The 12089-nt window shown below is 42.6% G+C and overlaps 2 protein-coding genes across 7 annotated transcripts in view; one reads left to right on the top strand and one right to left on the bottom strand.

Moving 5' to 3' along the window:
* LOC129858252 (electron transfer flavoprotein-ubiquinone oxidoreductase, mitochondrial-like) overlaps positions 1-8852 on the top strand; it is a 26875-nt gene extending 18023 nt beyond the window's left edge. For all 6 annotated transcript variants that reach the window (XM_055927363.1, XM_055927362.1, XM_055927359.1 and 3 more), the window contains one exon: positions 7515-8852. In XM_055927363.1, coding sequence (XP_055783338.1) covers positions 7515-7678 — 164 coding nt within the window. In that variant the 3' untranslated portion in view covers positions 7679-8852. The remainder of the gene's footprint in view (positions 1-7514) is intronic.
* On the bottom strand, positions 7210-12089 carry LOC129858253 (peptidyl-prolyl cis-trans isomerase D-like). Its single transcript, XM_055927366.1, has 10 exons — positions 11914-12089; positions 11210-11350; positions 10814-10920; positions 10490-10678; positions 10146-10268; positions 9807-9913; positions 9466-9610; positions 9120-9206; positions 8848-8890; positions 7210-8636 (listed from the first exon to the last, which is right to left on the bottom strand). The coding sequence occupies exons 1-10, from the start codon at positions 11996-11998 to the stop codon at positions 8548-8550; spliced, it is 1116 nt and encodes a 371-aa protein (XP_055783341.1). The 5' UTR covers positions 11999-12089; the 3' UTR covers positions 7210-8547.

Below are 12089 nucleotides of genomic sequence, written 5' to 3'. Positions count from 1 at the left end.
AATAATGGCCTGGGGCTGTTTTTTATGGTTCGGGCTAGGCGCCTTAGTTGTGTGAAGGGAAGAGAAATTGTAACGCTACAGCATATAATTACATTCTAGACGGTTCTGTTCTTCCAACTTTGTAGCAACAGTTTGGAGAAGCCAGGTCTAATCGCTCCATATTAATGCCCATGATTTTGGAATGAGATGTTTGACGAGCAGGTGTCTACATACTTTTGTAGTGTAGGATAATCTGTGCAGCATGACTGCAATGAGGACGACCTGAAACATGGAACTCCAAGTAGGAGGTATGGGCTAGGCCAGGGGTATAATTGGATATTACCAAAGATTGATTATTATATTGACAAGATAGACGTGACCACTTTAACAATGGTAATACATGTCCTCAAACATGGAAGGCAGGCGGGAGGAGGCAAGATCAGGTTGGACCATTCTAGCCAATGAGAGCGTTAGAACGGGTGTGAACAATGGGCCATAGTGATGAAGGACTTATCTTTGGATCTGTGCCATTAAGCAGGGCTGCCCAACCCTCTTCCTGGAGATCTACTGTCCTGTAGGTTTTCAGTCCTATGGTGCTATGGTGACCAGCGAGCTGAGATAAGGGGGGACTTTACCTAGCAGGGTCTTGTAGATGACCTGGAGCCAGTGGGTTTGGCGACGAGTGTGAAGCGAGGGCCAGCCAACGAGAGCGTACAGGTCGCAGTGGTGGGTAGTATATGGGGCTTTGGTGACAAAACGGATGGCACTGTGATAGACTGCATCCAATTTATTGAGTAGGGTTTTGGAGGCTATTTTGTAAATGACATCACCGAAGTCGAGGATTGGTAGGATGGTCAGTTTTACAAGGGTATGTTTGGCAGCATGAGTGAAGGATGCTTTGTTGCGGAATAGGAAGCCGATTCTAGATTTAACTTTGGATTGGAGATGCTTGATGTGAGTCTGGAAGGAGAGTTTACAGTCTAACCAGACACCTAGGTATTTGTAGTTGTCCACATATTCTAAGTCAGAGCCGTCCAGAGTAGTGATGCTGGACAGGCGGGCAGGTGCAGGCAGCGATCGGTTGAAGAGCATGCATTTAGTTTTACTTGTATTTAAGAGCAATTGGAGGCCACGGAAGGAGAGTTGTATGGCATTGAAGCTCGCCTGGAGGGTTGTTAACACAGTTTCAAGAGAAGGGCCAGAAGTATACAGAATAGTGTCGTCTGCGTAGAGGTGGATCAGAGACTCACCAGCACCACTTATCAGTGCATTCATTACAACCTAACCATTACCAAATTATATTAGATCAAATAAACCTCACGTAGCACATTAGCAATACATTATTTGTTAACCAAATTCGCCACTCTCGTTGACCTCCATACAAAAATGCCTCACTTGGTGGTAGGGTTGCAAAGGGACGAAAAATTTCAGAAATTTTCCATGGCAAGTTAAGCCTGGGAGTTTGGGGGAATTTTGCTTAAATTCATCAAAACAGGTAGCTTTTTTTTGTGGGATACACATGAGGCAATTCTTAGTATAGTGGCATATTTTGGTTAAACTATCCCCAATTCAATGGAATGGCAACCTTTGCATGCACAGTGCATTCTTCCATCAGCGCACTTGCAGCGCACTCTTCCATCACATGTACAGCTGATTCTCAATATCTTGCATACTACTGAGATGCTATTGAGCCCACACTACTACACTGTCTGAGCCAAGGACTACATCCTTTCTGGTAAGTTTTGATTACAATACTGGGTGGGTTGAATATACACTGCTCAAAAAAATAAAGGGAACACTAAAATAGCACATCCTAGATCTGAATGAATGAAATAGTTTTTTCTTTACATAGTTGAATGTGCTGACAACAAAATCACACAAATGATATATGGAAATCAAATTTATCAACCCATGGAGGTCTGGATTTGGAGTCACACTCAAAATTAAAGTGGAAAACCACACTACAGGCTGATCCAACTTTGATGTAATGTCCTTAAAACAAGTCAAACTGACGCTCGGTAGTGTGTGTGGCCTCCACGTGCCTGTATGACCTCCCTACAACGCCTGGGCATGCTCCTGATGAGGTGGCGGATGGTCTCCTGAGGGATCTCCTCCCAGACCTGGACTAAAGCATCCGCCAACTCCTGGACAGTCTGTGGTGCAACGTGGCGTTGGTGGATGGAGCAAGACATTATGTCCCAGGAACTGCTGACACACTCTGACACATTAGGAGGAACCCAGGGCCAACCGCACCAGCATATGGTCTCACAAGGGGTCTGAGGATCTCATCTCGGTACCTAATGGCAGTCAGGCTACCTCTGGCGAGCACATGGAGGGCTGTGCGGCCCCACAAAGAAATGCCACCCCACACCATGACTGACCCACCGCCAAACCGGTCATGCTGGAGGATGTTGCAGGCAGCAGAACGTTCTCCACGGCGTCTCCAGACTCTGTCACGTCTGTCACATGTGCTCAGTGTGAACCTGCTTTCATCTGTGAAGGGCACAGGGCGCCAGTGGCGAATTTACCAATCTTGGTGTTCTCTGGCAAATGCCAAACGTCCTGCACGGTGTTGGGCTGTAAGCACAACCCCACCTGTGGACGTCGGGCCCTCATACCACCCTCATGGAGTCTGTTTCTGACTGTTTGAGCAGACACATGCACATTTGTGGCCTGCTGGAGGTCATTTTGCAGGGCTCTGGCAGTGCTCCTCCTGCTCCTCCTTGCACAAAGGTGGAGGTAGCGGTCCTGCTGCTGGGTTGTTGCCCTCCTACGGCCTCCTCCACGTCTCCTGATGTACTGGCCTGTCTTCTGGTAGCGCCTCCATGCTCTGGACACTATGCTGACAGACACAGCAAACCTTCTTGCCACAGCTCGCATTGATGTGCCATCCTGGATGAGCTGCACTACCTGAGCCACTTGTGTGGGTTGTAGACTCCGTCTCATGCTACCACTAGAGTGAAAGCACCGCCAGCATTCAAAAGTGACCAAAACATCAGCCAGGAAGCATAGGAACTGAGAAGTGGTCTGTGGTCACCACCTGCAGAACCACTCCTTTATTGTGGGTGTCTTGCTAATTGCCTATAATTTCCACCTGTTGTCTATTCCATTTGCACAACAGCATGTGAAATTTTATTGTCAATCAGTGTTGCTTCCTAAGTGAACAGTTTGATTTCACAAGTGTGATTGACTTGGAGTTACATTGTGTTGTTTAAGTGTTCCCTTTACGTTTTGAGCAGTGTATTTCATATGACATACATGATTTTTTTGTTAGCTAGTAAATAGTAGCCTACAGCAAAGTGGTTAAATAATTTCTAACTTGTTAACAATTTCTGCTAGTTTGTTTTTGCTACCATGTGGGTTTTTAGCTTGCTTGAGCCTGCTAACTGAGTGTTAATTCACCTGTTTCCACACCCATTTCCATGTTTCATTTTAAAACATTTATCTTACAAAGGAGTTGTTTAATCTAACTGCTTAACTATTTATCTGTACATGGAATTGTATTTATTTTTTCTTCTTGTCATTTTCCCCCCTAATCTTTACAGGAAAATGCACATTCACTGCAGCTAATGTAAAAGGAAAAGCTTAGTACATTTGCAAATACTGTGCCAAATCATATGTGAAGAATGCAACAAAGATGCAGAATCATCTGGCCAAGTGCATAAAGTTCCCTCAGCGCTCACAACCTCTGACAAAAGTCCTTCTACTTCTATTCGAGGTGAAAATGATGAATCAGACACCTTATTGATATCAACAGCTCATGGTCCTCCTGGAATCAGATGTTTTTTTGACTCAATGGGGGAATGTAGTCAGAGAAATGCTGATGAATGTCTTGCTCGAGCTGCGTATGCAACTGGTTCACTGATGCTCACAGGAAATGTGTATTGGATGAGATTTTTAATGTTCTTCGCCCAGCATGCACCCCTCCAAGCAGACATGATTTATCTACTAATTTGCTGGATGCAGAATTCAATAGAGTTCAAGTGATGGTCAAGCAAATCATAGACTGTATTGCAATCTTCTCTAATGGGTGGTCGAATGTTCGTGGGCAAGGAATAATTAACTACACCGCCACCCCTCAACCAGTATTCTACAAGAGCACAGACACAAGGAACAACAGACACACCGGTCTCTACATTGCAGATGAGCTGAAGGCAGTCATCAATGACCATGGACCACAGAAGGTATTTGCACTGGTGACAGACTATGCTGCGAACATGAAGGATGCTTGGTCTAAAGTGGAGGAGTCCTACCCTCACATCACACCCATTGGCTGTGCTGCTCATGCATTGAATCTGCTTCAAGGACATCATGGCACTGAAAACAATGGATACACTCTACAAGAGAGCCAAGGAAATGGTTAGGTATGTGAAGGGTCATCAAGTTATAGCAGCAATCTACCTCACCAAGCAAAGTGAGAAGAATAAGAGGACCACATTGAAGCTGCCCAGCAACACCGGTTGAGGTTTGTTTGACAGTTTCCTGGAGGGGAAGGAGTATCTTCAAGAAATGGCCATATCACAGTCTGCCGATATAGACAGCCCCATCAAGAGGATCCTCCTGGATGATGTATTTTGGGAGAGAGTGGTAAGAAGCCTGAAACTCCTGAAACCTATCGCAGTAGCCATTGCACGGATTGATGGAGACAATGACCAAGTACACTTCCAAGCAAGGGCTTTGGGATGGAGATGCAATATGGCAGTCGTGCCAACATATCTCATCAGCCACCTGGTGGAAGGGACTTTGTGGATCTGAGGCTCTTTCCCCTGTTGCCTCCATCATCCTCCAAATCCCACCAACATCAGTCGCCTCAGAGCGCAACTGGTCCTTGTTTCTGACCAATACAAGGGTTGGTGGCCATCCGGGCAAATTTGAGGCTTTTTGAGCCTGACAACGAGCCATCCTCAACAAGGTTGGAAAGTGACAGTGAAGATGAGGCCTCAGAGTCTGATGTTCAAGAGGTGGACATTGAGGAGTTCCAGGAAGAAGACATGGAAGCCTGAGAGGAAGACAACCAAAGCTTTAGTTTCTAGACTATCATTTTACAGATCTACGTTGAAAATGTTTTTGGGAGATGCGATGGATCAATGGGGTTCATTCAATATTCACTTTGTTTTGTTGCTCAGTGATATCATCCCATATGAAGAGTCAACTCATTTAATTAAAGTTCAATTTGTAACTAAATTGTTAGTTTTTTTCTATTGGAAGGATTTAATCATTTGCAATTGTCTACTTATAAGGTAAAAGGTTTATGTTTCTGTCCCGATATGGTAAATATATCCAATGCAAAAAACATCTACATTTAAATGGTATTAATATTAATTTGCATATTCCTGTCAATTCCCACGGAAAGTTTCCACCTTTTTGAATATTCCCCAAAATGTGCAACCCTACTTGGTGGGCTTATTTTCCTGGACAGATTTAAAACCTCTCGCATCGCCTCTTCCTCTCTGTTATGACTGTCCACTGAAAGACCTGACCCTCTATCAATAAAGTAAACCCAAGCAGAGTGCACACCATTGCTGCTTCCAAGTGCTGTCATTGCCTGCACAACCAATATGACTCGACATTGATATTGTTCGGCACAGCCAGGTTTATTCTCTGTGAAATTAATATCAAACCCAATACTGCTACAGAGGCAGAGCTGTAATAAATACAGTATGATTGATTTGATATGCAGACAACACTGTTAGAAATCAGTCTTCTCCAGATGTCTGGCCTAAATTATTGACCTAGAACCTGGGATTTATATTTCTGCATCTCTTTCATGGTTTCCCATCCATCTTTTTAGTACCACCCATTAAATACACTGAACAAAAATATAAACGCAACATGTAAAGTGTTGGTCCCATGTTTCATGATCTGAAATAAAAGTTCCCCAAAAATTGTCACGCACAAAAAGCTTATTTCTCTCAAATTTTGTTCACAAATTTGTTTACATCCCTGTTAGTGAACATTTGTCCTTTGCCAAAATAATCCATCCACCTGACAGGTGTGGCATATCAAGAAGGTGATTAAACCGCAAGATCATTACACAGGTGCATCTTGTGCTGGGAACAATAAAAGGCTACTCTAAAATGTGCAGTTTGGTCACACAACACAATGCCCGTGATGTCTCAAGTTTTGAGGGAGCGTGAAATTGGCATGCTGACTTCAAGAAAGTCTACCAGAGATGTTTCCAGAAAATGTTATGTTCATTTCTCCCACCATAAACTGCCTCCCATGTTGTTTTAGAGAATTTGGCAGTACGTTCAACCGGCCTCACAACCGCAGACCACGTGTAACCACGCCAGCCCAGGACCTCCACATCCGGTTTCTCCACCTGCAGGATGGTCTGAGACCAGCTACCCGGACAGCGGATGAAACTTTTGGTTTGCACAACCAAAGAATTTCTGCACAAACTGTCAGAAACCGTCTCAGGAAAGTTAATTTACTTGCTCGTTATCCTCACCAGGATCATGACCTGACAGCAATTTGGCGTCGTAGCCGACTTTATTGGGAAAATGCTCACCTTCGATGGCCACTGGTACGCTGGAGAAGTGTGCTCTTCATGGATGAACCCCAGTTTCAACTGTATGGGGCAGATGGCAGACGTGTTGGCAAGAAGTTTGCCTATATCAATGTTGTGGACCGAGTGCCCAGTGGTGGTGGGGTTATGGTATGGGCAGGCATAAGAGCTATCGTGACGAGAACCTGAGGCCCATTGTTGTGCTATTCATCTGCCACCATCACCTCATGTTTCAACATAATGCACGGCCCCATATGTCGCAAGAATCTGTACAAAATTTCTGTAAGCTGAAAATGTTCCAGTTCTTCCATGGCCTGCATACTCAACAGACATGTCACCCATTGATCATGTTTGGGATGCTCTGGATCAACAAGTATGACAGCGTATTCTAGTCCCCCCCCCCCCAGTCATGTGAAAGCCATAGTTTAGGGTCTCCCGAGTGGCGCAACATCTCCGTGCTAGAGACGTCACTATATACCCTGGTTTGATTCCAGGCTGTATCACAATCGGCCATGTTTGGGAGTCCCATAGGGCGGCGCACAATTGGCCCAGCGTCGACCGTGTTAGGCCGTCATTGTAATTAAGAATTTGTTCTTAATTGACTTGCCTAGTTAAATTCATTTAACCTTAATTTCAGGAAATCTGTAAATTGAAATAAACTAACTCTGTAAAATCGTTGCATTTTTGTTCTGTGCAGTACCATGCATTTACACTGAACAAAATTGAACATTTCTGGGATTTTTTTTATTTCAGGTCATGAAACATGGGACCAACACGCTTTACATGTTGCATTTATATTTTGTTCATTGTAAGTAGTACCACCATTGAAATGTAATTTCATTATCTAATGGATAATGAATTGTGACTGTCTGGGAGGACTGCACTGCACACACCAGCGGTAATTCTGGCTGCATAGCTATCATTTCTCACATCAGTCATTAACCTATGTTTCACAAGAGTAGACTTACAGTATTAGTTAGGGTTGTCAATAGATTTGTCTTAACTCCCTTCATTCCCCTTTCACTAGGTGTATATGAGTACGTTCCACTCGAAACTGGAGAAGGTATGAGGTTGCAGATCAACGCTCAGAACTGCGTCCACTGCAAGACGTGCGACATCAAGGACCCCAGCCAGAACATCAACTGGGTGGTGCCCGAAGGCAGCGGAGGACCAGCCTACAACGGAATGTGATTTCCTTTTTCATTCAGACATATCACGAGGCACCAATTGTAGCAGAGGTCAGAAACCTCAAGTGTGGTGTCTGCAAAAACACATTCAGGGCTTGCTGCCAAGACAGCTTTTAGAATCTACTATACTGTGTGCATAGATATGGAACTGAATGTCAACATTGTAAAGTACGGGCATTAAACAGTGACTTTGGTTCATGTACGGTTTTCTGAATGCAGCTAAAAAGTATTTTATATATTTGTATGCCGTAAGCAGAAGAAGGATCAAAATCTCTTTGAATCAGTGCCAAAATTTAGGGTTATTTCATTAGCTAGTTGCAGGTGCCATTAGCAACAACAGCATGTGATCTATGAGATACTGTACATAATGTCATTAGTGGGTAGAATGTATGAGGGTGAATAAAATATTTACTGTGCCTCGGTGTCTTACTCTATACTTCTCTCATTGAACGTACAGGTAGTATTTAATTGCATTGTATACAGGTGGAGTACGGACATTTCTAGAAATAGAGTCAACTAACTAACCACATTTCATCTTTATGGCTTATATTAAACATTCAGAAATATAAATAAAGGGATATTACACTAGTTATTCAGAGTAAACATGACAGAATATGAAATTAATACAGTGAAATACTCTTGACAAAATGCTGACAGGTTTATGCTTCCTCAACAACAAAAAATGCTTACATTTTGTTACGTATCTATACTTCATTTTCAGCTACCCTTGTGTGCCACTCATTAAACAGCCAATATGATTATACGGTCCTGGTTTTCAATATGGACCTGTATTGGAGCTAGCTGCCTAAACGAAATAACTATTGGCAAGTGGACTTTAAGGATAGGCTTATATCAAATTATTGTCCAATACCTTCATGCAAACATTTTGGAATAGATTTGCTTCTCTTTCTCCTTTTCCTCCTTCACTTTTATCTGGACTCTCTTCATCTCGTTTCCGATTGCTGTTAAAGGATGCAAAAAGTAAATTCACTTGGTCAGGCAAGGAAAACAACCGATCATGATGAAACGAAAAATCAACGGGGGTTTCTAAACAAGTTTAATTTGATAAATATACTGCTCTCACTATTGACCATGTATTCTATAGTTAGCCTTTGGGATATTGAAAGCAACACGTGAGGACATTGATTGTCACAATAAAAAAGCAGTAAAAACCTTTATCCTCTGGTGCAATTTCTTGAGCTTTCTTCAGATCACTCTAATGGAACAAGTTGAAAACATTTCAGTGAGTCAACAGACACCGTGACAAGTCAACTTCACTGATTTAAGAAACGAGTCGGCCCAACTCTTGACGGCATCCTTTAGTGCAAATAAATAGTTTTGTGGCATGGGTTCCAGTCCAGAAAGAACACATTTTAGTTAGGCTGGCACCAAGGCTACACATTTTGAAGTCAGAAATATGTCTGGTATGATAAGTTTTTCTTTACCATGGCTTTACTGTACTCCTTCAGTCCTTGCCAGGCCTGGGCCCTCCTGAACAGAGCCTTAGTGTTTTTCTGGTTCAACTCCAGTGCCTGAAAACAAACACACAAAATCAGACTAAATAGTAACTGCACTAAGTTTTACACTTCAGTGTTTCTTAAATGTTTATCTACAAATTGACCTACAAATATACGTATCCTAAGTTGCACTCAATCTGTTCCATAGAGACTTACAGTACTGACCACGAATGGCCTTTGAATCTTTGCCATTAATAAACAATCATACTGTAGCCTAGTGATGGTAGCGTGATAGGGCTTGCTTCTAGGATTTTGGCTGGCCTAAAATACTTACCTCGTCACAACTGTCCATGGCTTCCTGCCAGAGCTGCATCTTCAGTTTACAGGCAGCTGTGTTGAGAATGCAGCTCAACGCTGTGGGCTCCAGCTTCGATTGGGCCTTCTCAATCTCCTGCTCGTCTCCGCCAAGCGCCAGATACCTGGCAAGAGACACATTTCACCATTTAGTCCACACTTTGCTAGCCTGGTCCCAGATCTGTGCCATTTGGCCAACTTCTATGGTCATCGCACATTCAAAAGCATGTCATGAACAAGCAGACAGGCCTAGTTCACAAGTAGGCCTAGTACACACACAAATCACAGCAAGAGAAGAGTGAGCTCGGGACCATGTTTCACCTGAGAGCTTTGGAGTACTTCTTGATTGCAGACTGCCAGTCTTGGTTCTTGAAAAAGTTGTTCCCAATATTCTTAATATCTTCAGCAGCAGACAGGACTTTGTCAACCTAACCAAAAAGACAAGTGTGAGACTTTTATGCCATTTTCACAATCATAGCAATTCATAGTTCATGATACACTTTTAATTTGACAGACTAAATCAATACACCTATGCTGATTCAGGTTGAATAAGGGTTAAGACAATATTCTTTGCTTATTAATACTTAGTAGTAAGAACTACTAATATTCTCGGAAAATTTTAAGAGAAGCATTCAGAGAAAAAAAGGTAGGCCTACTAACATCTTTTAGGTCAACGTTGGAGTCCTCTGGGTAGTCTGGATGGGTGTCCCCTGAGCCGTCATTCGGTGCTACTCCCCAGTCGTCGCCATCTTTATGCTCACCACACTCCGCAATTACACATGGCTATGTGGAAAGAAACATCAGAGCAAAACTGTTAATACATGATGAGCATTTCACAAGTGTCACGCACCTTACAGAAAAATACTAGGTAATCTACCTGCTGGCTACAAAACATACAGCTTGCTGCAGTTTTAATATGCCCCAAAACAACCTCTGATGATAATGTCATCACACACATTACACCAAGCTCCTACTTAATGTGGCAGTTGCGTTCACTGATTTACCTTGACAGGCGTGTCCTCGTTGGTCTCTATGGCCTCCAGTGTTTTCACCAGCCCCATCCCCTTCAAGACTTGTCCAAAGACCACATGTTTGCCATCTAGATGAGCAGTAGGCATAGTGGTGATGAAAAACTGGGAGCCATTGGTGGCTGGTCCAGAATTGGCCATACTCAGCAAGCCCTCTTTGTCATGCTGGAGAGGAGACCCAACACCCACATGTTAATTTAGAGATGACGAAGAAAACTAAAAGTATATGTTATGATTAGGGCCAGGTATTTATACTAGCCCCAGCTATATGTTATTTCATGCCGTTATGAAAATCCTTACCTTGTAATAGAAGTTCTCATCTTCAAATTTCTCCCCATAGATGCTCTCTCCTCCAGTGCCATTCTGGTTGGAGAAATCACCTCCCTGGATCATGAATTGCTTGATGACTGAAATTGATTGACAGTGTAAAATACAAGTAAGAGGTCATTAACTTTCTGAAGTTTGTTGCTATAAAATGTTTTTACTACTGAATTATAGATGTGATCTATAATAGCTATGCATCGGTAAAATAGGTTTCACGGTAGTAATTTAGAACAAAATGAGAGGGGAAATGTAGCTACATGGCTACTGCAGATAAAGCATCAGTTACATAGGTATAAACCACTTATGACTTTGAAACTGTGGGTGTTAGGGGGCTGAGTTCCACACAAACAGTGGAAAGCCATATTTACTTACTCCTGTGAAAAGGACATCCTTTGAAATGGAGTGGTTTCCCTGTGGTTTTGCCAGTTCCCTTTTCACCAGTACAGAGTGCTCGAAAGTTTTCAGCAGTTTTGGGGACAACATCAGCAAACAGTTCGAACACGATTCGGCCAACTGGTGACATCAAACAAAAAAGGTCACGACTGTGTGGACAGCTGGTCTTGATCAATGCAAATTTCTAAGTAGTTGTAGTAACTAACTCAACTTAACTAACTAATAAAACTAACTAATAAAACTTAACTAACTAATAAAAATAAGCCGTTTAAGTTAGTCCTGAACTGGATACTCGGGTAGATACTGGTGTGTGTTGACTATTCATGCAAGACATGACAGCACGTGCTTCAAATGCAATGTACTGGTAAGTTATAATTGCGAATGAACGGTAACATAGTTGCTAGGCTAACTAACGTACATTCAGACAGTAAAATTAGCTAACAAAACAAGCATCTAAATGTTTAAAACAGCATGCAAATGGCACATTTTTTATTTAACATGGCTACATTGGTCGCTGCAGTTTTGCTGTAGCGTAACGTTAACAATTTAAGAACAAGATAAAGCTAGCTTGCTTGAATGAATGTGCTTTTTCAAGAAACTAATATTACCCGGTTCTGCTAGCTAGCCATTAGCCTATCGAGTCCAGTTTTTTGACTAAACGCATTTATTGAAACTATCCTAACCTCTTTCACCACCAATGTCTACATCAAGGAAGACACGGGTGTTTTCTTTGTTTGAAGGCTTGATCACTGGTGTTGCGTTAGACATTTCTAAAATTACACAATTCTAAATGTTGTCTACTTTCAAGGTACTCCCGGTTGACTGCGAGCTTCAATCTCGATGATTTTACTTCCTCCAA

This window comes from Salvelinus fontinalis, chromosome 6, assembly GCF_029448725.1.
Source record: "Salvelinus fontinalis isolate EN_2023a chromosome 6, ASM2944872v1, whole genome shotgun sequence".
Classification (NCBI taxonomy): domain Eukaryota; kingdom Metazoa; phylum Chordata; class Actinopteri; order Salmoniformes; family Salmonidae; genus Salvelinus; species Salvelinus fontinalis.
This window is presented reverse-complemented; position numbering and strand designations above follow the sequence as displayed.

Excerpts from the sequence above, each read along its gene's own strand:
- LOC129858253 (XM_055927366.1), bottom strand. The coding sequence starts at position 11,998 with ATGTCTAACGCAACACCAGTGATCAAGCCTTCAAACAAAGAAAACACC. Across the intron at positions 10,921-11,209 it reads AGGATGTCCTTTTCACAGGA|TCATCAAGCAATTCATGATC; the intron begins GTAAGTAAATAT and ends AATCAATTTCAG. Across the intron at positions 8,637-8,847 it reads AATTGCACCAGAGGATAAAG|CAATCGGAAACGAGATGAAG; the intron begins GTTTTTACTGCT and ends ATCCTTTAACAG.